This window comes from Amphibalanus amphitrite, unplaced genomic scaffold (assembly GCF_019059575.1).
Source record: "Amphibalanus amphitrite isolate SeventyFive unplaced genomic scaffold, NRLGWU_Aamphi_draft 000803F_arrow, whole genome shotgun sequence".
Taxonomy (NCBI): domain Eukaryota; kingdom Metazoa; phylum Arthropoda; class Thecostraca; order Balanomorpha; family Balanidae; genus Amphibalanus; species Amphibalanus amphitrite.
This window is the reverse complement of record NW_024882297.1, coordinates 314,062-336,789: the sequence shown is the minus strand read 5'-3', so window position 1 is coordinate 336,789 and position 22,728 is coordinate 314,062. Positions and strand designations below refer to the sequence as shown.

Sequence of the window (22,728 nt, the reverse complement as noted above, 5' to 3'; positions counted from 1 at the left end):
GAATATCTACCAAATTTCACCGAAAAATATTCACCGGTTTTCAAAATATTAGACTTTTACTTTTGTTTACTTTTTTGGGATATCCGCTGTTTCTAGCGACTTTAATTTAGAAGTGCGGCGTTTGCGGCAGATATTGCGCGCAAATACAGGGTGTTTCACAATAAATGTTACTTTTGAATAGCTTAAATGAAGATCTTACTTGTTCGTAAGCGCGTAAATTTTATATGCATTTTGCTGCAATTTTTTTGCAGTTGTTAGTTCTTATATTTTTTTTTACAAACCGTCAACGGTTCCATCTGTGTGGACGTGCAATGCCAATACCGTCAAAACGGGTCAATTCGCCGTGTACAGATGATGAGGCCGTATGGGTGGTCATGCATTACGGCGCTTTGCGGAGTCTGACTGCAGTGCGACGGAGTTTCGGTAGCCATTTTAAAAGGAGGAAGGATATTCCGTCAAAAATGTCTTTCAAACGGGTGGTAGAAAGGTTCCAGAAGACTTGAAACACGAGACCATCCCCGCCTCCTGGCCGGACGGCGATCCCAGAAAATCTTATTGAAAAAAGTCAGACGGAATGTTCATCAGTCCTACTGTTCTGCTGTCTCATGTGGTAATACTCATGAGCCATATGTAATACATGTCACTGAAACATCGTCGTTTGAAAAGCAACGTTCATTGTGAAGGACCCTGAAGCTTAACAGCGAATTGACCCGTTTTGATGGCGGGGACATTGTTGCACGTACATAAAGAATGCAGTTGATGATTCATCATAGTTTTTGTAAGGATAAAAACCCGAAAGAATTTGCAACAAAATGAATATAGAATTTATGGGCATACGAATAGTTGAGGTAATTTTAAAAGCTTATCAAAAGTAACGTTTATTGTGAAACACCCTGTAGCATATACCACCGCGTGCTACAAAACGTTTTAGTCAAACATTTAAAAATCGTTAGATATTTGCGCTGACGTCACACATTCAGAGGGGTATTCCTAAGCATTAGCCCCTCTGAATCAAAATGCTGCAATTTTGAAATTAAATATTTCCGATTTAAAGCATTTCTCGATGTTGTGAGTGCCGAAACCGGTAATTGTGAGCCAGGGACCCCATTTTGGCTATCTCAACTCAAATCTAATGTTAAGGTGGGAGGGTCCCTTTAAAGGTAGTGTGCCACCTTTGAAAGATTTCCCATTTTATTTTTCCTAGGATAAGAAGCTTCTGTTTTTACCTAATATCGCAAAAAAAAAATCAAAAATTGGTCTGGAATAGTGCCTTTTTCGCCTAAAAGTTTTTCGGTTTTTCGATATGTATAACAACTGTAGTGCGCTGATCTGCAAACGGGCGTCGGCAACAATCGCGAATGCGGCGCACATGTGACAATAAGCAAAGGTCATTATAGAGTTACGACGTACGGGAATGAGTTATCAGCTGTCTAATCGTAGACAACACAATGTCGAATTTAAACTGTAAGCCTGTATTGTTATTGTTTTTTTAATTTAGCTCTCGAACATTAATTTATGGTTTGAAATATTATTTTATGTAAAATAATTGATATGAAACAGCCGTCTCTAAAGTTATGATCCCATCTCACAACATGAAAGTGGCAGAAATGACAATGATCAGCTGACGCATTTTTCTTGGCCGAAGTCAGAGCGCGCGGCCCGACGCACCACCACCGCACGACAAAGCCGCGCCCAAAGCCAGGGCCCCGGTAACGTGAGGTAGCCGAGTCGGGGCAGCGTGCGCTGACCCAAGCCGGGGCCGCGGCTTTGGGCGCGGTCTACCGCATCCCCGCGGGCAGCCCCGGGCTATCACATGACACCGGGAGGACGCGCGGCCCCGGCTTGGGTCAGCGCACGCTGCCCCGACTCGGCTACCTCACGTTACCGGGGCCCTGGCTTTGGGCGCGGTCTACCGCACCACCTAACAGGCGTGTTCGAAACCGCAGGAGATGATGATGAACGGGTTTATCGAAACTTGATTGGATGAGCATATCGGTAATAGCGATTTCAGTGTGTGCATTTATTGTTCATAGTGGTGTGAAATGTAGTTGGGGTACGACCGACAACCCGTCGGGGCGAATTTCGCACTGGGGTACTCAAAATTTGAAGAATGTAAGACGTTTCCATGAGTTTTGAAGGTATGGATAAGTTCTAAAAATCCGGTTCTCCTTATCTGGGCCATTAACTCCATACGGTCCAGGAAAGCTGGCACACTACCTTTAAGAAGAGATCTGGCAATCAATTCGCATTAGTAAATCGAACGCAACTCATCATACAGCGGTTCTTTTTATGTAGATGACAGGTCAATGGTACAAAATAAAACTCATTAATAGAAAAAGAAACATGGATAGGATACAAAATAACATAGTACTTACAAAAATGGCCATTGTCCGTCTCTGATCTGTTCGTAATAAAAATATGAACAGTATAGCAAAATGCAATTAGGAGGTGTATTGAATTCCAACTATCACGGCCTCCTACGGAATAGCCAGTTACCAGGGACTGCTCTTTTTACCGATTGCCTCACCCATCAGCCAAACGCCGAGCCAACATTCCTCGAAGAATCAACCACACGTATCAATGACCATGCCACTTGCTGGTGTACTGTACTGGTCGAGGTCTCAACAGATGTTCATGCCTTATAATTCAAAAACAATCGCTCACCAGCAAAAAGGCTGCTTGGTAGGAGAGATAAGGACGACAGTGAGGGAGCCCTCGTTAGAGCGGGCCACGGACCCGGCGAGAGAGCTCTCTCGATAGAGTGTCAGGTAGGCGGCAGGGGCTGACGGGTCATCATCTTTCCGGCGTCGACGACTGATGGTATCGAGTGTCGACGCCGACGGTAGGCTCGCCCCCGGCCGCCGCCCCCTCCCGTCGGCCCCGTCGTCCCGCCCGCCCGGGTCTGCCGGGTCCGCGCTCCTTGCCCGGCGGCCAGTCGAGTGGTGGCGGCGGCGGCGTGCGGTGGTACTCGTGCTCGCACGGCACGGAGCGAGCGGTGCAGGCCGACGGCGGAGGGCACCATGGGGCAGACACGTGCCATGACACCACTGGTGCTGACGCTGGTGCTGATGATAGCTGTGAAAGGTGAGTGCCTGTGATTACAGGTGTGCGAAGCGGTAGTTTGGAAACGCGGTGTCACGCCGATCTAAATGATGTAGTCATTTGTTTTGTGCGAGTTTTCCGTGGCGTGCTGCCTAATGGCATCGCAGGCCATTTCTACTCTTTCCCTAATTAGATAATCTCATTGATGTTTAACTTAGGCGTGAGGAGGTGATCATTATTTATTATGGAATGCAAAGAGGTACAATATTCCTCACTTAAATAATCTAACCATGTCAGATAACAACCACGTGCAGCAGAAGACGTCAACAGCAGAAAGATATCTAGCAGAAAATGATGTCAGGGAATGTTTTAATGCATCAAACGCTACACTGCGCTTTGGAGCAAGGTCAGTAGCTGTCCGTAAGCCGTCGAGCTTTTGCAAGAAACACTAAACGTGTCTCCCTTGGGAAGACCAACAGGGCTTCACTACAGGACGTCGGGGGATAACAAATGGCGAATACTCTTGAAAATCACTGGTATTAAGCCTGACCTGCAACCAAACGCAGGTATCCTCATTCTTTTCCAGTCCCTTGGAAAATGCATACTATGAAGACCGAATTAATGTGATTTATATCTCTCCATTAATGCAAAGTCTACAGTTCTTTTAACTTTAAAGGCATGGTATAAAACTCTTTTATCGTGGTGTTCCCGTTAAAGGGGATTTAAAGTGTGTGCCTCTGCAAGACCAACTAAGGATACAGCGCACATTTCAATATTTATGATTTCTTCACATTCGTATGCTCCCATTGATGGTATCTATCTTGCGTCTTCGTTAACATACTGAGCCGTTCTGTTCTGTTAAATCCTGTTCGCTACATCCAACTGATAACGTTGAATTATTAAACATTAATTCACATTACCCAGCATTTCGACTTATGCATGGTATTCAAGAGGGCAACATCGTTTCGTGTTGAAACTGACCAAGTTTTGAATTATTTGAGCCTTTAGCCCTTTCACCACTATCTCGCTCAGAAATCCATGGAGACGGGGCACACGGCAGAGTGCTCAAAACTTTGAATCCTGTGGGCATACGTGCAAAGACCCCCGAAGCACTTTGCCTGGAGCCACCCGAGTATTACGTTCTGTACTTTGAGGTCGAGATGCATGGCGAGTGCCTAAGGCCTTTTCGATTTCTCGGCGCTCTAGTCCTTCGAGATTACAAAAATGATGCAACTAACGGAACGGAACGGAAAACGGAACAGAAAACATGCAGAATACACGATTGACTGTAAATGATGGATATCGTATAAAATGAAGTAAGCCAAATAAAATAAAAGCATCGCTGTTAATTTCGAAAAGCTAACCTAACTAAAGGAGTTCCTCAGGCGTTACGCAGGTGGCGATAAAGCTATATGGCTGCGAACGACACAGTAACTAGTATAAAACATGCATTGTGCGCCATGTTGCATCTATACATCATCTCTTTTGTTTTACTTTTCAATCTGGCAGATTATTGTTTGCGACTTTTTCACCAAAACATTGTACCCCCACCGATCAATGAAGGCATGATGATACTCTTATTTTGCGAGTCGGTTCAGGGCATGGTCGCTGACATGAACAGCTGTGTGGGAGTGATTGAACACCGGCCGTATGTCACTATAAACACGGCATTGACATGACGGCTGCCAATGTCGATGTCGCGACCGCAAAGCCCACCTTCAGTGCGGGCGTTCGGCTGTAGCTAATCAATTTTTAACAGCTGAGCTACTCTACAGAATTCACTGCCGTGCGATGCATGCCTGGGCGAGGGTGGCAACGGCCGGACCGTCACGAGGCAGTCGCCAAACAATGCATTGGTGACGGATAGTGAAATATGGACCTAATGTAATATAATGGTATACTTTCTACTAAAAATGGCCATGTGCGAAATTCCGTCATTTATCTAGCGTTGCGTCAGGCAAGTGACGGCTGCAGTAACTGCTCAATACGCCACCAAGTTCGGAGCGTGACCGGCGCCGGGCCGCACACAATGCCCGGTCGCCGCGCGCCTACTTACACGGCCGGCGCACACTCATTTGGCAGTCATTTACCAGCGGGGGCCGCGTCACGGCTGGACACGCCGTGACGAACCGTTCAGCCGTGACGGACCGGCAGGGTCCGGAGTCACCGACGTCACGTCCGAGCACTCGCGGCTGCAGATAAACTCGTCACCGTCCGGCGGCCTCTCCACGCCCTAATCGCCGCGCGGGGGAGCTTGAGCGGTCAGCCGAGGGCCGCGACTCTCTCTCTCTCTCTCTCTCTCTCTCTCTCTCTCTCTCTCTCTCTCTCTCTCTCTCTCTCTCCGCCCTGTGATCTCGCCGGTGTGGGTGGGCTCAGTGAGCTGACAGCCGACAGCGGCCCGTCCCACCTCCAGAGGCCGGGGAGATGACTTAATCAACTCGGCCCCACTCCGTGCGGATGTTCTGTTTATGGCTGCGTGGTGTTACTCGGCTGATAAAGTACCCGTCAGACGGACTGGAGCCGATTGTCTCTCTCAGCGGGTGATATGCAGTCTGTAGGAGCGCGAGTGTTACTGAGCCGGACCTGTTCTCTCGCGGTAACAACTTCCGTTGCTAGAGACGTGTCAGTCAACCAAGGCACAATGCTCCTTTTGACGCGCACAGATGAGCTCTCCACCGAGCTCCAGCACTTTGTTTTGTGTCTTAACAGTCCTCTGTACCGCCATCTCCGGCAGACCTGCAGCAGGCCAAGACCCCCAGGAGTTCCACTTGCCCGCTGTTTTGGAGCTCCTGCTCTCCCTGGTGGGTGTCTGCCCTTTATCTTCCGAGTCCAGTTTCCATCCACCTGTATAAAACATTGAAACTGGGTCTGGATAGTCCCAACTTTTCTCCGATATTAGTTGTTCCACCTGCACAGTGCACACTGCTCTACTAGGCTGTGGGCTGCCGCAGCCGGTACACGGGCTTGGTGAACATTTCTCCTCTCAGTACCATTCTCCACCCTATCTCATCCTCTGCCTTTGCTCGGTGCCTCTCTCCGGCATCTTTCTACTCCTCCAGGTCCGGTCATTTGTCTCCTCACGTCGCTCTATTGGCCATCCTCGGTACTGCGAGACGGTATAAGCGATCTCAGTCGCTTCTCCGGCCGGCCGGCGGCACTGCTCGCCGGATGTGGACGCGTCACGAGCCGAGCCGAGCCGCCCGGCACCTCACGGCGTTACGTACACAGCTCTGTTTGTGTTTGAAGACATCGATCAAACGTTCGAGAAACGCGCGCGGGCCGGGCGCCTCAGTCGTAGAGCGACGCACTGCGTCGAGCCGACCGCGTGATGTATGTCTTCCCCGCCTACCTGCGTGATTTGGGATCGTCTGAGCGCCGGGGCGCTGCGCTGAGCGGAGCGTGAGTTGTGGCCGTGCCGGGACGCTGCCAAAGAGCGCTGCGGTCCGGTGACTGCGACTGCCTTCCGGTGACTTGCTCGTGATGGGCGCGCTACAAATGCCGTAAACTGTGACGAGCCAACACTACTCGGCAGCCGTCTGCAGAACGCCCTTCCGCTCCCGACAAACGCTGTCGCACGGCAGTCAAACCGGCGATAAATAATTAATGGGGGACATTAGTGCGATATCGCGCGCTAGACCCGACCACACCCGCGGCCGTTATTCGGACCAACTCTTGACACAAACTTCACTAACGAGTGCCGATGCCGGTGCTGGCGTGCTCATTGGTCCACCGGCGCTCCTGTTTACGATCTGGGTCCACTTGGGCTGTCCATTTGGCTGTCAAATGCACGGCCAAAGTCCGCGGACCCGAGAGCGATGCGAAAACTCGGGGGCATCTGGATCTGGCGTTAGAGCAGCGATTATGGACTTTTATCGGTCCTCCAACTCCTGCATGAGTTTGATGCATCTGAACACAGTCTTACAGCACGAAGTTTGATGCATCTGAGCTTGGACCTAGACTGAGACTGTCGAATGGCTTTGTCCACTTTGAGCTCCCTTCAACAAATGTCGACGAGGGAAGTTTTTAAAATGTTCTTTCCTTTTCGGTTTCCTCTGTCATGTCTGGTGAGACAGTGCGCACCTGGTCAGCACGCATTATGGTATAATGATTTTATGGCGAGCTGAACCGGTCCCGTCTTCCGACGTCACATTCCATTATGCAGGCTGGTAAAACGTGGCGAATTTTCTGGTGTAACCTGACAGCCGACCGGTTAGTACACATTGCCCAGGGGCGGCCGATGCATAGTTTATGGTAACCTGGTTACCCGAGTCATGCCTTCGCCTCTCATGACGAGACGGCTCTCGGGCGGCGGCGGCCCGCTGTCAGGGGTCCTGCGCATGCCACTCCAATTAGCATTTCATCACTGCGGTGAGCCACCTGAAACCGGCGAGCTGCTTTGTGGCGGAGAAATGCAGCGGCCTGGTGGCAGCTGCTGGGTCCCAGGGGAGACCAGCACACGGTCACAGCTCGACCCCGTACTGAGAAGGGAACCGGTGAGTCCTGAGCCGAAACGGGACGGTTTGGGAGACTGCAGTCTGACGTATGTGACCCCGCGACGTTACGGCGGAAATCACTTAGGTGGTGGTAAGGTAACTGAGTTTTGCTTTGGCAAGTGCAGTATGCATCATGGGGTATGTTTATCTAGGTCATGTCTTTTAATTATTGAAATTCATAATGTTCTTGAACTTCCAACAAAGCACCAACAATCAACATGCTAACACAAGAAAATAGCATTGGGTCCCACAGTTTTGCATTTCAAACTTGTTTGAAATGTGAGCCCCATTACTGAGCTGCTTCAGTTATGGGCTGGGTTCAGTGCTAGAGAGAAAAAAAAACATACCTTGCCAGTATTGCTTTTTGGCAAATGGCAAAGTCTCCTCTGCGGGTCACGTCCGGTCACAGGTCAGCGACCGGACCCGATAACCTTCTTTGGACCACTCACTGTAACCTCGCACCCATCTCTGATGGTCCGAACACGAAGTGGACTGAGGATACACGTGGCCGTTAGAAGAAGACGTAATGTTCTTAGGGCTATTGGGTACGATAGCCGCGTTAAGTCAGAAAGGACGGGATATAATGTAATATAATGGGATACTTTATGGCCCGCTACGGCAGGACATGCGATATTTTAAGATACCACAGGTCGTAGGGTGCGAGATGATATTCCTACAGTTGATACGAATAGAGCGGAATGTGGATATTTTATTGAGTCGGTGATGGATATGCACCGCGTAAGCATCAGACCAGTTCAGAAGGCTGGTGACCCCGACCAAGGCAATCGCCAAATGGAGTTGGGCTCGTTTGCACACCGCTTGACCCCTATGTAGAGTGGAACTTGTCCGCTATGGTCGCCGGGGGAGTAATCGGGCACAGAATAATGGGCAGCGCGGTTTGTCCGGGAACGACGAATCGTTCTCAGGTCCGGACGTCGGGTCCGAGCCGGCTATATCGACCTTAGGTCTTAGCGGTTTGTGTTTCAGTCGGAAGAGGCTGGGACTGCTCGTGATCGATCAGGTATTGTTAGGTTGACCTGTTTCAAGTAGGTCTCTCGGTCAGAAGCTGTTGAAGTGGTGACCCTCGCTTGGATGTCTCCCGAAGGTGTTGTACTGTCTTGCCGTGTATTGGCAGAACACACAAAGTCAAGACAGTTATTAGTAAAACGACATAACGCACAACAGCACCGCAGCCGAGCGTCCACCACGAGCTCCGCACCAAGACTGCCCTCGTCCCTGACCCCGGCCGCTCGGCCCTCCAAGGTCACCCGCCAGGCGGCAGCACTGACGGGTGACATAAGGCCACTAAATACTACATTTCCTCCTCCCCTACAACAAAAATAGTGACTTCATTTCACAGCTCATATTCGCCCGTGCCAGTTAAGTGCAAAGTAACTGAACTTCTAAGTACAGCAGACGCAAAAGCAGAACGACATCCGAAACCTCAGGCGATTATTACAGTACGACAACCGGTTAAGTATTGAATCCATAGTACACTGGAGCGCGAACAGCTCTTCCCGATCTCGTTGTCACTCCTGTGCCCGTCTCCGGCAGCCTTGGTCGGACGACACCAGACTCCTCCTCCGCCGTGCTCGTCTGCCCTTGCTGAAGGTCGGTTCGCGTCCGTCGCCCTCCAGTCCCTGTCGCCGTCCCAGTGTCAGGCTGCGTCGACGAGCGGCCGCTGGTCGTTTCGTCCGCCTCCAGGGGCGCCGGCGGCACGTCCAGCTGCTGCCCGTCCAGCCGGAGGTGACTGTCAGTTGTCTCTGGTTCCGGTATCGCCTCCAGCCTGTCCTGCTCCTGCTGCTCCAGCCGGTCGCGGCCGCCAGACGACTCCAGCTCCGCGTCAGTCGGTCCCGTCCGGTCAGCTGCACCGTCCGGCTGCACCGGCTCGTCTCTCCGGCCGTCGACCTCTGCTGGGCAGCTACCGGCGCTCCGCGTCAGGCGGTCAGCGTGGACGCGGGTGCCGTCATCCAGCAGATAGCTCGCTGGCCCCCGCTGCTGCACGATCCTTTTCGTCGCCGAAAACCGGAGCTGCCCCTTCCGCGCCTGCGGAGGAAGCCGGTGACGGACCTGGTCTCCCACAGAGAAGCTGGGCGTCTTGACTCCGTGGGAGCGGTCGAAGTACGTCTTCTGATAGGTTTGTTTCCGCTTCACGTGCTCATGCAGGTCACCAGGTCTCGCTGGATGACGTCCGCCGACGTCCAGTGCCGCGCTGAGTTTGCCCCTCATTGGTCGTCCGTGAAGCAGCTCAGCCGGGCTCCTTCCAGTGGTCGCCTGCACCGTACTCCGGTACGAGAACAGGAACATCTGCAGATATTGAGACCGGTCAGCCTTTTCCAGGTCAGCTATCTGAAGTGCCGCTTTCACTGTTTTGTTGGCTCGCTCTACTTGACCTGATGACTGTGGGTGGTAGGGAGACACTTTGATATGGGCAACACCCACATGCCGCAAGTAACAAGCGAATCGTTCCGACGTAAATGCAGACCCACAGTCAGATACAATCTCTCTCGAGTACCCTTCCCGGCACGCCAACTTTTCCATAAACTGTATCACCACCTCTGACGTTGGGTGCTCGCAAAATCCCACCTCGATCCATTTCGAATAGTAGTCGATAGCGACGACGGCAAACCTCTGGCCGTGTCGACCTCCACTCATTGGCCCGATGAAGTCGATTCCCAGTTTAGACCATGGCTCACATGGGAGTTGAACGGGCTGCATGGGCGCGTGTCGCGGCGACGCCGTCTTGTCTGCGAGAGAGCAGATCTGACAGCCCTTTACCTGTTCCTCCACAGCCTGGTCCATGCCTGGCCACCAGTACAGGTCTCGCAGTCTTTGCTTTGTTCGGACGATGCCTTGGTGTCCTTCGTGTGCCAGCTCAACCAGCCTCGTCCGGAGCGCCGCAGGTACCAGGACTCGACCGCCACGCAGAATGACGTCATCTTCTACCGCCAGCTCGTCTCTGCAACGGAAGAAGGGCTGCAGTTCGGGCACGCACTCACCATAGCGTCTGGGCCACTGGCGCGGTATCTGCTGCCTCAGCTTACTGAGAACCGGGTCCGACTGTGACGCCGCCCTCAGCTCCGCGCCGGTCACCGCGGCCCGCTCCTCCGTCAGGGCCGCAATCACCAGCTGTTCGTCGTCTGACGCCTCCTGCACTGATGATGGAAGTCGAGACAGCCCATCTGCCGGGTTGATGCGCCCCTTGACGTGCTCCACTGTGAAAGAATATTCCATTAACCGACACGCCCAGCGAGATATGCGCATTCCTGCCCTGCCGATCCCACGTGACGTCATCAGGGTAGTCAGTGCCTGGTGATCGGTCCTCAAGACAAAGTCCCGGCCCCACAGATATCTGTGCCACTTCTCGATGGCCCAGACACTGGCCAACGCTTCTCGTTCCGTGACACTATAGTTGCGTTGCGCTGTCGACAGCGTGCTGGATGCGAACGCAACCACTCTCTCACCCTCGGGGTGCATCTGCGTGAGCACCGCCCCGATGCCCACGTCACTGGCGTCTGTCGTCACCACTGTGGAGAGGGTCGGGTCATACATGGCCAGGGCAGAGCTGCTCAGAATCGCTGCTCTGACGTCCTCGAACGCTTCGTTCATCTTCGACGTCCACGCGAACGGCGGAGCGTTCTTCCTCAGGGGCTGCCGCAGCTCCTCCACCCTGGTACTGTACCTGGGAATGAACCGGCCGTAGAACCCAAACAATCCCAGGACTGCCTGCAGCTCCTTGACTGTACCTGGCGGCTTCATGTCTCTCAGGCCCTGCACACGGTCGGGGTTCACGGAGACACCCTCCCGGGACACTGAGAACCCCAGGAAGTCGATACGGCTCACCCCGAAGTGACACTTGTCCTTGTTCAAGGTCACATTGTACTCGCCGAGTCGTGCCATGACGTCACTCAGACGGCGGTCGTGCTCCTCCTTGGTCCGTCCCGACACGATGACGTCATCGAGGTAAACCTGAGCACCAGGTAACCCTCGCAGGATGGTCTCCATCATCTTCTGGAAGCAGCTGGGAAGTGATCGGAGACCAAAACAACACCTCAGATAGCGGAACACTCCCTCATGCGTTACAAACGCCGTCAACTGTCTGGACTCCTCATGAAGCAGCAGCTGGTGATAAGCAGCCTTCATATCGAGAGTCGAGAACACTTCAGCGCCAACCAAGTTGTCCAACATCTCCTGCATGTCAGGTAGCGGGTAGCCACTGGTGCACACCGCCTTATTTACCACGCGCAAATCGACACATAGTCTCAGCTGACCTGATCGACGCCGTGATACGACGATCGGAGAGATCCATGGCGACCCGTCAACCCTCTCGATGATCTGCTGCTTCTCGAGGTCTTGGAGGTGCTGCTTCACTTCCTCACGAATAGAGAACGGCAGCGGCCGGAGCTTCTGTTGAACGGGCACAGCACCGTCCCGTAGCTGTACTCTGTGGACAAAACCACGGATAGGTGGCAGCACACTGATAGCCTCATGACTCATAGGTGGCAGCACCACTGCGTTTGTCACTAACCTCTGTGTAGCGCTGTCCTGATCGTTGCCGGCCTCCACGTCACTGGATCGTCCCGGCTGTCGATCGACCTCATACACTGTGGAGCCGTGCCAGGTGGAGATGCAGAGACTCTTCTGGAGGTCCCTGCCGAGCAGTGGCGTGCCGCCGTCCACCACGTACAGGCGGCCCTGGCAGCTCCGCCCGTCCTCCGTCTCCACCGATGCTGTGATGACGCCCGTCACCACCAGCTGGCTGCCGCCGTACGCCCGGAGGTTCACTGTCGTGGGTAGCAGCGGCCTGTGGCTCAGCGCGGTCTCGTACAGCTGGCGAGGGATGATGGACACCGCCGCACCCGTGTCGACCAGCATCGTCACCCAGTTGCCGTCCAGCCGGACGTTAAACTGCAGAGCAGAGTCGTTTTGATTGACTGCCAGAACTTCCACTACGTCTGGCTCCACGGCTCTCACCTCCTTAGCAGGTTTCTGAGGGCACCGTACAGCGAAATGTCCAACAGTCCCACACCGTCGACACTTTTGGCCCTTGGCTGGACACCAGTCATCAGTAGACACGTGACCCCGGCGACCACAAGCATAGCAGAACTTGCCTTTTGTTTTGTCGACCGGCGGTCGTTGTGCTGGTGTCTTATCTCGCGCCGTGTAGGCCACCTCCAGCGGCTCGGTTGCCGCCGCCGCCCGGCTCGGCTGCCCGCCGTCATCTCCCCCGAACAGCCGCCGGCGCTCCACCGCCCGGTCGTCGGCCATGGCGATTGACTCCAGACGCTGCAGGGTCAGATGGTCCTCAGCGCACAGACGATTACGGAGATGGTCAGACGTGCATCCCTCGACAAACTGATCTCGAATCATCTCGTCTTCCAAGGCTCCAAATGCACAATATCTACTCTGCTCTCTTAATGTAGTTATGAACGAGGCAGTAGACTCCCCAGTCTTCTGCCGAAGCCTACGGAACTTTACTCTTTCTGACATGATATCCCGCGGCTTATCAAACAAATGCTGAAGGAGTGACAAACACTGTGCCATTCCCCCGTCTTCCGACTTCACCTGTACCCGGGAGTCCGTTCCCGAGTCAGTTCCTGTGCCGGTGTCACCTGACAGCGGCGCGTCCTGAGGCTCCGCCGCTGGCTCCGCCGCTGGCACCGCCGCAGGCACCGCCGCCGCCTCCGCCACCCGGTAGCGCCGCCGACCCTCCTGCCCGAGGCAGTGCAGCAGAAGCGCGCGCTGTCTGGCCTCATCCCACTGAGACCAGCCGATGGTCGTGGCGTACAGCTCAAAATCCGCATACCAAGCACTCCAAGGAACACTTCCAGCCGCGGCCGTGTCCATGAAGGGTCCCGGCGGACGAATCCCGTCCATGGTCGCCTCCGCTTGAGCGCACTCACTCGTCGCCAAAATGTACTGTCTTGCCGTGTATTGGCAGAACACACAAAGTCAAGACAGTTATTAGTAAAACGACATAACGCACAACAGCACTGCAGCCGAGCGTCCACCACGAGCTCCGCACCAAGACTGCCCTCGTCCCTGACCCCGGCCGCTCGGCCCTCCAAGGTCACCCGCCAGGCGGCAGCACTGACGGGTGACATAAGGCCACTAAATACTACAGGTGTCACCCAGGCTTCCTGCTCAACGAAAAGTAGAAGCGATGACTGTGTCTGCAGACTCAAAAGGCACCGGTATGGTTTCCATGTGGAGCCTTCGCTTTGGTCTTCCACGGACATGTCACCCAGCACAATATCATCGGCGACACCGGGCGAAATCCCATATTACCTGCACTTCTCAGAATCACTCAGCGCCAGGTGTGGCTTCAGATTCCACAAAGCTCCGGTTCCAAGGGCTTCTGTAGACTCTGCTTGTTCAGGATTGGCAAAGGAGAGAAAAATCATATTGAATAAATGTGTAAAATAAGGAAAGATCACGTTTAATTCAGAAACGTTGATGACCTATTTTCAGCCATTTTGTAGTTTTTTATTTCAACATAAGCAGGAGCTCAATAAGCCGGATTTATAGCCGCTGGTATAGCATAAAAACTCAGCGCTGTGATACAGTGTATTGAACCAATTATCAACTTCAACCAAAAGATCATTGGAAACCGTAGCAAAGGAAAATATTCATTAAAACATTGATAAGATGCAAAAAACGGATCAGCTGGTAGCGTGGAAGAAAATTAACGTCAGTTTCGTCAGGTCAGGTCAGGCCAGGGGCGTGCGGAACCGTTTCCGTCCCTGACTCCCTACCAGCCTCAGGTGTTAGCGGAGGCTCCCAAGCATACTGCGCGTGTAGGCGAACCACCTAGCGAAACTTGCCTTTGGACAGTCGACAAGGCCGCCTGGGACGCACCCGTAGGATCGTCGAAGCCAATATACAGCACAAGTCCAAAGAGCGTATTGCTTTTAACTTAACAACTTAGCGAGTTACCTCTGGGCAACTTGACAAGTTGTTGAAGAGTAACTTAGTGAATGGGGTCGTGGCATTTATAGGGCTGATGAATAGATAACTCTCGCTCGTGAGGAAAATGACCTCGTGGGCAGTGGTCGACACTTGCTCAGTTCGTTTATTTACTTACGGTGCTGGGGATCCCTGATGGCCGATGGGGGCTTGATCGATGGGGTTGATGGCTGCCCTACAGAGACGTCATCTGCCCTGTATTATTTCTTTTTCGTCTGACGGCGACAAAACAACCCAGACGGATGAAATGCTTCGTCGTTTGACAGAGCCCACGCACCGATGACTTTTGGTGATGCAGTTTGGCGCTGGCGTCGCCCGTTGTCTCTGCAATCTCTGCATTTTTGCTGATTCGCCGCCCACTAGGAGCCTTCGCTGCGCTCGCTGTGAGGCTTACAGAGACCAACAGAGATGCATTGAAATTGTATGGTGATTCCCATAGATCCTGCGGAAAGATATCCTGCACGGTCCCGGAAGCTCGTCTCAGAAAGCTTGACAAATGTGGAGCTTATTCTGCCGACTGCCGCCCGTAGTTATAAACCGAGATTGAATGAGTCAGGATAAACGCTGGCTAGCTGACGCCGGTCTTTGGCAGAAGACAACCATCGTAAGGGGACGTTTTTTTAATCACATTCAAAGTGCTTATGACGTGCATCAGATAGGTTGAAGTCATTGATTCGTAGTGCACAGCTCGTGCGCCATGACATGCAACTAGCTGTCACGCGGCGACGAAGAGACCCTTGAAGCCCCTTGAAGAGATGGCTTCAGTTTGAAGTTCTGAACTCCAGTCAAACACTCCCCTGACCGTGCCTGTTCCCACGAGCCGTGCCGACGCGCACGGCGTGGTGCGCGGGCCTCGCTAACGCTTACGACTTTTGACGTGTCCGCGCAGTGATCCGACCGGAACAGTTTCGATGAGTGATGGTGCCATTACCCCGATCGATTGCACCAAAGGACTGCCGAGAAACGTCCGTCCCCGGAGTCGACTGACCGGCCGCCAGAGTCGACTGCCCGTAATCGACGCGACGCTGGAAACAATCGCCGACAGCCGGCAGATAACTGGTGAAAATGTGAAGAAAGACGCGCCAAAAGCTTTAGTGGAAATGTTCAGAAAGAAGTGAGGCTGCGTGGCTACTGTGATATCTATTGCAAAAATGGCAAAATGACAACACATTTTTGTTGTTGGTAAGTGACAGACCCATCATGCCGATGTATGTCGGATTGTCGGATGGTAATGTGTCATAATTGTCCTTAGAAACAGTACATTCACACCTGGATCAGCGTTGAAATTGCCCAGTGTTTTACATTTATCTGGTCCCTGGTGACGCAAGACGTTCCGGATGAATATGTATTTGGCTCGGTCTGCGCTAAGTTTTTAATTTTATGTGCAGGGTAAGAATATTTGGATTTTAAAACATACTTCACTTGAGTTAAATATACTGCCGCAACGAAAAACTTTCAGTTGAAGTTCGTGAGCTTACTTCAAACATTTTCTTGATGCAGTCCGTGTTTCATTATGACGGTCATAATCCCTTTGGGCGATAATATATTCACTCTTTCCAATTCCTTTATTTGATTCAGTTCCCTGCAAAGTGCAATATCATGTTTGAATATGGACTACGATACATAATTTCCGTAATAAACTAACACTTAAATCACAATTATAAAAATTTATGCCACTCTAGGATGGTGCTTTGCATTAGCCAATTGATAACTAAATGAATTTCGCTCTGTTGTTTCAGACATTTGTGTCTGCATAAAGCATATAATTAAGGCACCTATTACGGGCAAATCAATAATTCCAAATTGAAATTTAAACTGAGTGTCTTTATGATCATCGCACTTAATAACAACTGAATCCGGATTTATTTTTGCATAAAGAAAAAGCATGCATGCATGCATGGCATGCATGGGCGGCTCTTGTGGCGAGGTGAAGGATCAATGAAATCATGTTCGTTGCAGAAACGTAACAGAAGCGACACCCAAATTTTACTACCGCAATGCAGTTTCTCTCACAAAGGCTGTAAGAACCAGTGCCTGAACAATATCTGTGAGTGTTACCGAATCCTAGATATCAATGATCTCTGGTGCTCTCCAGATCGACTGCCATTCACCAATTCCGTATACTCAGTGCAGTTAGCAGTTAGCACGATGAGGTGCGGATGTCAGTGTAACTTTCATATCGACCCAGGACGTTACGGAGGTCAGGGTCGGACAGACTCGCTCGAGTCCGACGTTCGGTCGACACTGACCTTATCCGGTCAGAGACACCGCAGCGCTGGCCGACGTCCGTTTCCAGTCGGTAACGTCGTTACCCATATCGCGGCACCCATCAACCGACCGACCATCGCCCCGTTGCCCCGGGCGACCCGCGCTACATCGTCCGCGACCGAACAAATAGAACGGCTGATCGTACAGCCGACGGACGGCGGCAATTAAATCAAATTGACTTGTCTGCTCATGTGTTATTACCGGCGTTTTTTGGCCCCGAGAATCCGGCCGGCTATCTGTATCAGGTAATTATTTTGGGAATAATTGGCGTGGCCAGTGTTTGCACGCCTCTGCGATCGTCGTTAATTAAGACGCATGGCCGTTTGGACAAGCCGATCGCTGTAACAGTAAGCCGTTAGCGCTGTGAAGCCTCGCTCCGGGCACACATGCATTCTTGAAAAGGCTCCAGCCGCAGTGAGTTTAGCGGCTCGCGGCTCCTGTGAGTTTAGCGGCTCCCGACGGCTGTGAGTTCAGTATTTCACATGCTCACGGCGCGGTGGTTGTGTGCTCAGCCGTGAGTTGAATATATTACGGTGAGCGTGAGTCGGTTAACCCACAGTGACAGTGAGTTTCACGACTCATGCTCGTTGCGAATCGGGCAGCTTGGGGCAACTCACGGACTTTGAGCCGCTAGCTGCAACCGGCACACATGTGAGTCGCGGAGCAGAGCACTTCCTGCGGGAGATATTTCCAAACATCAACACCATCCCAGGTAATGTTCACCTCCGGTGAGGCCGGAACCGATGTGCAGTTTTTGCCGCGGCGCGCGAGGCTCGTTTCGCACGTGCCACATCCGCAGTCGGTGTTTTTGGTGAGCGGTCTGCGGACGTGACTTCTCAGCGGTCTTCCTTCTTTTCCCTCTCCCTCCTTTTCTGGCCGTGCGCAGTGATAACGGGTTCAGGCGGTTCAGCGGATCCTTCGACTGAACGGAGACGACGGCTACTTGATGCATACCATTACCTACGTGTGATATATTTGCGTCCGTGTCTCTTTTTATTGACATGTCCATAGCAACAACGCGAACAATGTATCAAAATCTGAACAATGCGCACACATAATCCTAAATTTGTTTGCCTGCATCAACATGCAACAAAGCCATCAACATGATGATGGCTTTGGTATGGACATCATGTGATGTGCATTCACAAACATTTCTTCCATTGACCCAAAAAAAAACTTTGCACCCTATAGTTTAGCGAATCCCCATCCAATCATGACCGATTGGGTGCAGAGAAAGGAGCCATCACCCCACGCCTCTGTCCGCACCCCACCCCCACCCTTCCGCCCGACCAAATCCCAGTATCTCACGCTCGAGGGGCGGTGTACCGTTCACGGCTATTACTGCGCTAGCCCATCGCGATATTGCTATTGATCGAACCGTCCAGGCCGGCCCTCCCATGTAGAACCTCCCACGCATAGTCTCTTTCGTGAGCCTCAGCATATACCCTGCGAGGCCCGCCCGGCCCTGTAGTGCCATCTGTGACGGTGCAGTTCAATGTCTCTACAGTCCGGTCGGCCCTATGTTAGTAGTTAGGTTTGCATAATATTTGTATGTATGCAGTCCGGTCGGTCCTATGTACTTACACATGTCCGTAGTCCAATGGGCTCTATGTCTGCGGTCCGAGGTCCCCTTGTTTGTGGTCCGGCCGGCCCAAATGTTTGCGGCTTGGCAGGTCATTTTCTTTGGTTCAACCGGCTGCATGTTTGCAGTCCAGTCGGCCTTCCGTATTAGGTCCGGCAGGCCCTATGTCTGTGGTTCAATCGGTTCTATGTTTGTGGCCTGACTGCTATTCTCCCGTCTGCGGTAGACAGGTCCTCTTTCCGTCAGCGATCCCCGTCGAACCTGCCCTATGGTCCTCCGTCTGCGGTCTTCCGTCCCTCCATCTGCGGTCTGCCGTACCGCGTCGGCCGCTGAGGGCGGACTCCCGCTCGCAGCCCCCGGCTCCGGTCGGCCGGTAAATGGTTCGGCAGCCTCTCCCTCTCACGTGGGAACTGTGTGCTGTCGACCATTGTGCAGATATGATCGGCTGCCGCCTCGGTCTGCTCCGCACCCCTTTCGATCGATATACCCTGGAGCTGATGGTGATTGGACTAAGATCCATGCTGTCTTCCGCTCGCCGCGAGTCGTCTCGTGTTCAGACGGGCAGCCTCTGATGTCTGGTCGCCTACGCCCACAAAGGGCATCATTCGGCAATGCAGTCTTTTCGTCAGTCACTGAATGTGCGTGAGGCTTTGGCACATTATTGTATGCCGTATATGAAGTTTATTGCTGCATAAATGTCCGTTTATTGATAGATTTTATGTCATGTTTTCACAGGTGACATTTCTCGCGTGTTTCGATTTCTGGAGTGTGTGCTATTTCGATTATTATTTAATTAGCTGAAATTTGTAATGTACATAGTACTCACCAATCTGCTTGCTGCTGCATTGAATGCGGTATTGAGCAAATCATTGGTCGGCATTTTATCGGCAGCCACCTCAATCACTGCACCGCCCGGTAGCCCTGAGGTCTGTCACGAATATCCGAGCCCGTCTCAGGGCCACAGATCGGCGGTGTCACGCCGATTGAATGGTTGCAGAATCCCGACCGGACCAACGGAAAATATTCATTGTACCAAACCAGCAGAGACGCCCATGACATGGGTATGTCGCAATGCATACAGACATCATGTGAAAATGATTTGCAGGAATCCAAATTCCAATCGGTGTAGCTCATCCGTATAATTGGCGTGAAGATGCCACTTTTCGTTGGCGGCGCCATCTCCAGCGGACACCGGCTTCAACCTCTGAGGTGCATGACGAGGCGCTATCGACCGCCGGCGTGATTTTTCGACGGCGGCGTCCGTTTTGGACGGCCAGCGTCCCTTTTCGGCGGCGAGGTGTCGTCACCTGTCGAGACGGCGGTACAATGGCGGTCTCTGATGGCCATCGGCGTGCCGGTTCTGTTATCGTCGGCACCCCTCACGACGTATGGTCTCCTCTCGGAGACGCGTCAGCACCGCCGCACAGGTGAAGATGACGCGATAGGTCGGTCGTTTCGTGACCTCTGCTCCAGAGAGAGCACAGGAGAGAGTGGAGAGAGTGGGATGACGAGCACACTGTGTTGTCGGATTTCTGGGGTCATCTGGGGTTGTGTCACGGCTGAACCAAACAAGACACGTGAACTTACAGCAGAAGTGAAACGACCTAACGGCGTGGGAGTCTGAGGACGGCTGAATCTTTACAAATGTGTAAGAAATTCACTTACATCCACGTTCACACAACGAAACTGCTCTGTCACGGCTCTTCCAGCACGTTTCCTGTGTCCTCCGCAGTCGTTCAGGTATCCCAGTCATGCTAAGTCACATGAAGCTGCGCGTATCATCGCATGGATCGCAGAGGTTCTGGCCCACAGGCACGTTCCGCGACTTTGAGAGGTCTCGCGGCACGACAAATGACGAGTCTGCCGGTCATCTCCCACGGTATTAGTGACTGGTTAGCTGATCTTCAAACGTTAGGTACGTGAATGTTTCACGAGACGTATGTCTTTGTACAAATGAGACTTATATCTTGCGTCCGCGTCGTCGTTCTAAGTTTGAAGCTATACCGATCACGCCAACACAGCCAAGCGTTTTATTGCTTTTGTTGCTATCGAGTTAAAACCGAGCGTAGCAAAACCAAATTGTTGCATAAACGGATCGATCTAAGGTACTTTTAATATTGTGACTTATACGTAAGCGGTGTAGCATGAACTTCCTCATTTTTGCTTGAAATGCTATGTCATAGCCATAGATATTTAGGATGCTGTCGTCCAACTGTCGCTAAACCTGAAATCCTGCATGTGAACTGTGAAGGTCTCCTGCAAGGCCATCATATCACGTTCGTAAGATAAAAATAAAGATGCGGAAAGTGGGCGAGTGTAAGAGAGTGACTGACGAGCAAACAGCTAATTTACCACAAGTAGCGTTTTTATTCTTCGATTGTTTGGGGCTCAAACTTGCAGGTGGCACCAAGTTCGTATAGTTGCCTCCGGAGCCCTTTTCAGGCGGAGCTGCCCGGGCCGGGTCAATGCATGCGAGCCAATAGCAGACCAATGAATAACAAAGGAGCATCGATGCCTTATTCCAGTCACAACTCAATGTGCACATTAGTCTTCCACGACTTGGCATTGCCATAACTCAGATGTCAAGACGGCTCTACTGACCATTCTCAAGAATACCGAAGTTGCGGACCGTTCTCCGATGGACAGGGCAGTCGGCATTCCCTCGACATTGAAATTTAAACACCTGATGGGGTGCCCCGGCATGCTTTCATATCGTCAAGTGCACCACACATTGCGCTCAGTTTACTTCAAACGACACGTGCAGCGTAGTGTTGGCTTCCTGTCATGCTGTTGAGCACTTCAAAGCGATCTTTTCCGTGCTCGGAACGACTCGGCGACATATATACCCACCATCAATCATCCACCCAGGGAATTCGTACACATCCACTCAAACAGCTATGAACTCCCCATCCCCCTCCACACCCACCCACCTGCCCACTTCCAACTCACCCCAACCCCGCACCTGACTTCTGCAGGTGGCACGTGCCCGTGGGTGGCAATTAGAGGTGGAAATGACTAACGTTTTCCAAAATCTTGACTAATGACTGACTAATGACTAATGACAATTTTGGTTGACTGACTTTTGACTGACTAATCTTTGGTCTCAAAAGGCTTGATTGACTAATGAATGACTAACGCCATTTTTCTTGATTTTGACTAATATTTGACTAAATTTCGGAATTTGTTAGCACTGCGTAAATAATTCCGATCGACACCGGAAAAAACACAAATCGATCCCAAATTTTCTCCCTAATCATTTTATGGCCAACGCGATGCGAAGCCACCGCAAGATATCTTGTCGGCCGCTACGACGCCTGGTTAGGGAGATAACAGGCGGGGAGGAGGGGGGGGGGTAAAATTTATCCCCCCAGCCGGGCGCATTCGGCCGGCGACCCCCAGTGGGGCGCGGGTTAACCCTCGCCCGGCCCTGGCAGGGCATTTTTCGTAACGCGGCCTGGCTGGGGGGGGGGGGGTCGATGCGATCCTTCTGGCGTTTCGAAACTAAGCGTCGTGGCGTTTCGCAACAAAGACCAGTCGATTGGTCTCAACGAGTACTCGCGATTGGTGGTATATTTTTACCATGGGTCAATATTTGACCCAGTTATGACAGGTCATTGGTCAAAGGTCAAATTTCGTGGAAAAACTATATTTTCCAAATTACTTAGCCAATATTGGCGAATTTATGAAAGATAGCGTCATGAAACTTTCACGACCGCGTTTCGCAACGAATTAGCAACAAAATGAGGAATAGTTGACTGCATTTCAGTCATTACTGGCGTGACGTATTCCCCGGGAACATGGGAGGCCACGCCCGCCGCTGGCGAGGACGTTTGCGAATATCGAGAGCTTTCCAACTAATCGAGTCAACATTGGTGCGTCTATGAAAGATAGAGACTTGCAACTTCGAAGAGCGTATTCCTCAGAAGAGCGTATTCCTCAGCTGCAAAATTACATATTGTTGACTTTTTATGACTTTTTATGGTGATAAAAAAGGCTTTCAATGACGTCACGTACCACGGTACCTGGCCCAAAAAGCCGCAAGGCTATGCTCGCTGACCAGCAGCAGCAGCGGCCGCCCGTCAACCGGAGACCTGGGGAAGTGGGGAGTTCACTGCCACTTGTAGGAACAGTTTTGAAGGCGTTTAGGTGGAAATTGAACCGCAGATTCGGATTCAGGACCTCAAGAAACCCCACTACGGACACTAAACACAGCTCATATCACGGAGGTCAGCGTGTGAACATGCGAGATCATCTTGGTTGACCTTAGAAAGGTCAATATACAATGTAAAGATCATGTCCAGTCAAATTCTGACATAAACCACACGGAATAGCTTCGTTCTTGTCGATGAGATCACGTCCAGTTACGGTATGTACGAT

At 52.0% G+C, this 22,728-nt stretch overlaps 2 protein-coding genes across 3 annotated transcripts in view; one reads left to right on the top strand and one right to left on the bottom strand.

The window, feature by feature from the left end:
* The first annotated feature begins 2,937 nt into the window (after positions 1 to 2,937).
* LOC122366394 (hemicentin-1-like) overlaps positions 2,938 to 22,728 on the top strand; it is an 88,887-nt gene continuing 69,096 nt past the window's right edge. For both annotated transcript variants that reach the window (XR_006253880.1, XM_043338605.1), the window contains exon 1: positions 2,938 to 3,084. Coding sequence is in view for 1 of the 2 variants with exons in the window: in XM_043338605.1 (XP_043194540.1) it covers positions 3,021 to 3,084 (64 nt within the window). In the remaining variant the exon portion in view is untranslated. The remainder of the gene's footprint in view (positions 3,085 to 22,728) is intronic.
* Positions 8,668 to 13,494, bottom strand: LOC122366396. The gene is made up of 2 exons (XM_043338608.1): positions 12,064 to 13,494; positions 8,668 to 9,842 (listed from the first exon to the last, which is right to left on the bottom strand). Exons 1-2 carry the CDS (start codon positions 13,410 to 13,412, stop codon positions 9,761 to 9,763), a joined length of 1,431 nt encoding a protein of 476 aa, XP_043194543.1. The 5' UTR covers positions 13,413 to 13,494; the 3' UTR covers positions 8,668 to 9,760.

What these genes read in the sequence shown, in the direction of transcription:
- LOC122366396 (XM_043338608.1), bottom strand. Translation starts at nt 13,412, where the DNA reads ATGGACGGGATTCGTCCGCCGGGACCCTTCATGGACACGGCCGCGGCT. An exon ending in CAGGACAGCGCTACACAGAG is followed by an intron (nt 9,843 to 12,063) that starts GTTAGTGACAAA and finishes CAATATCTGCAG; the next exon opens with ATGTTCCTGTTCTCGTACCG.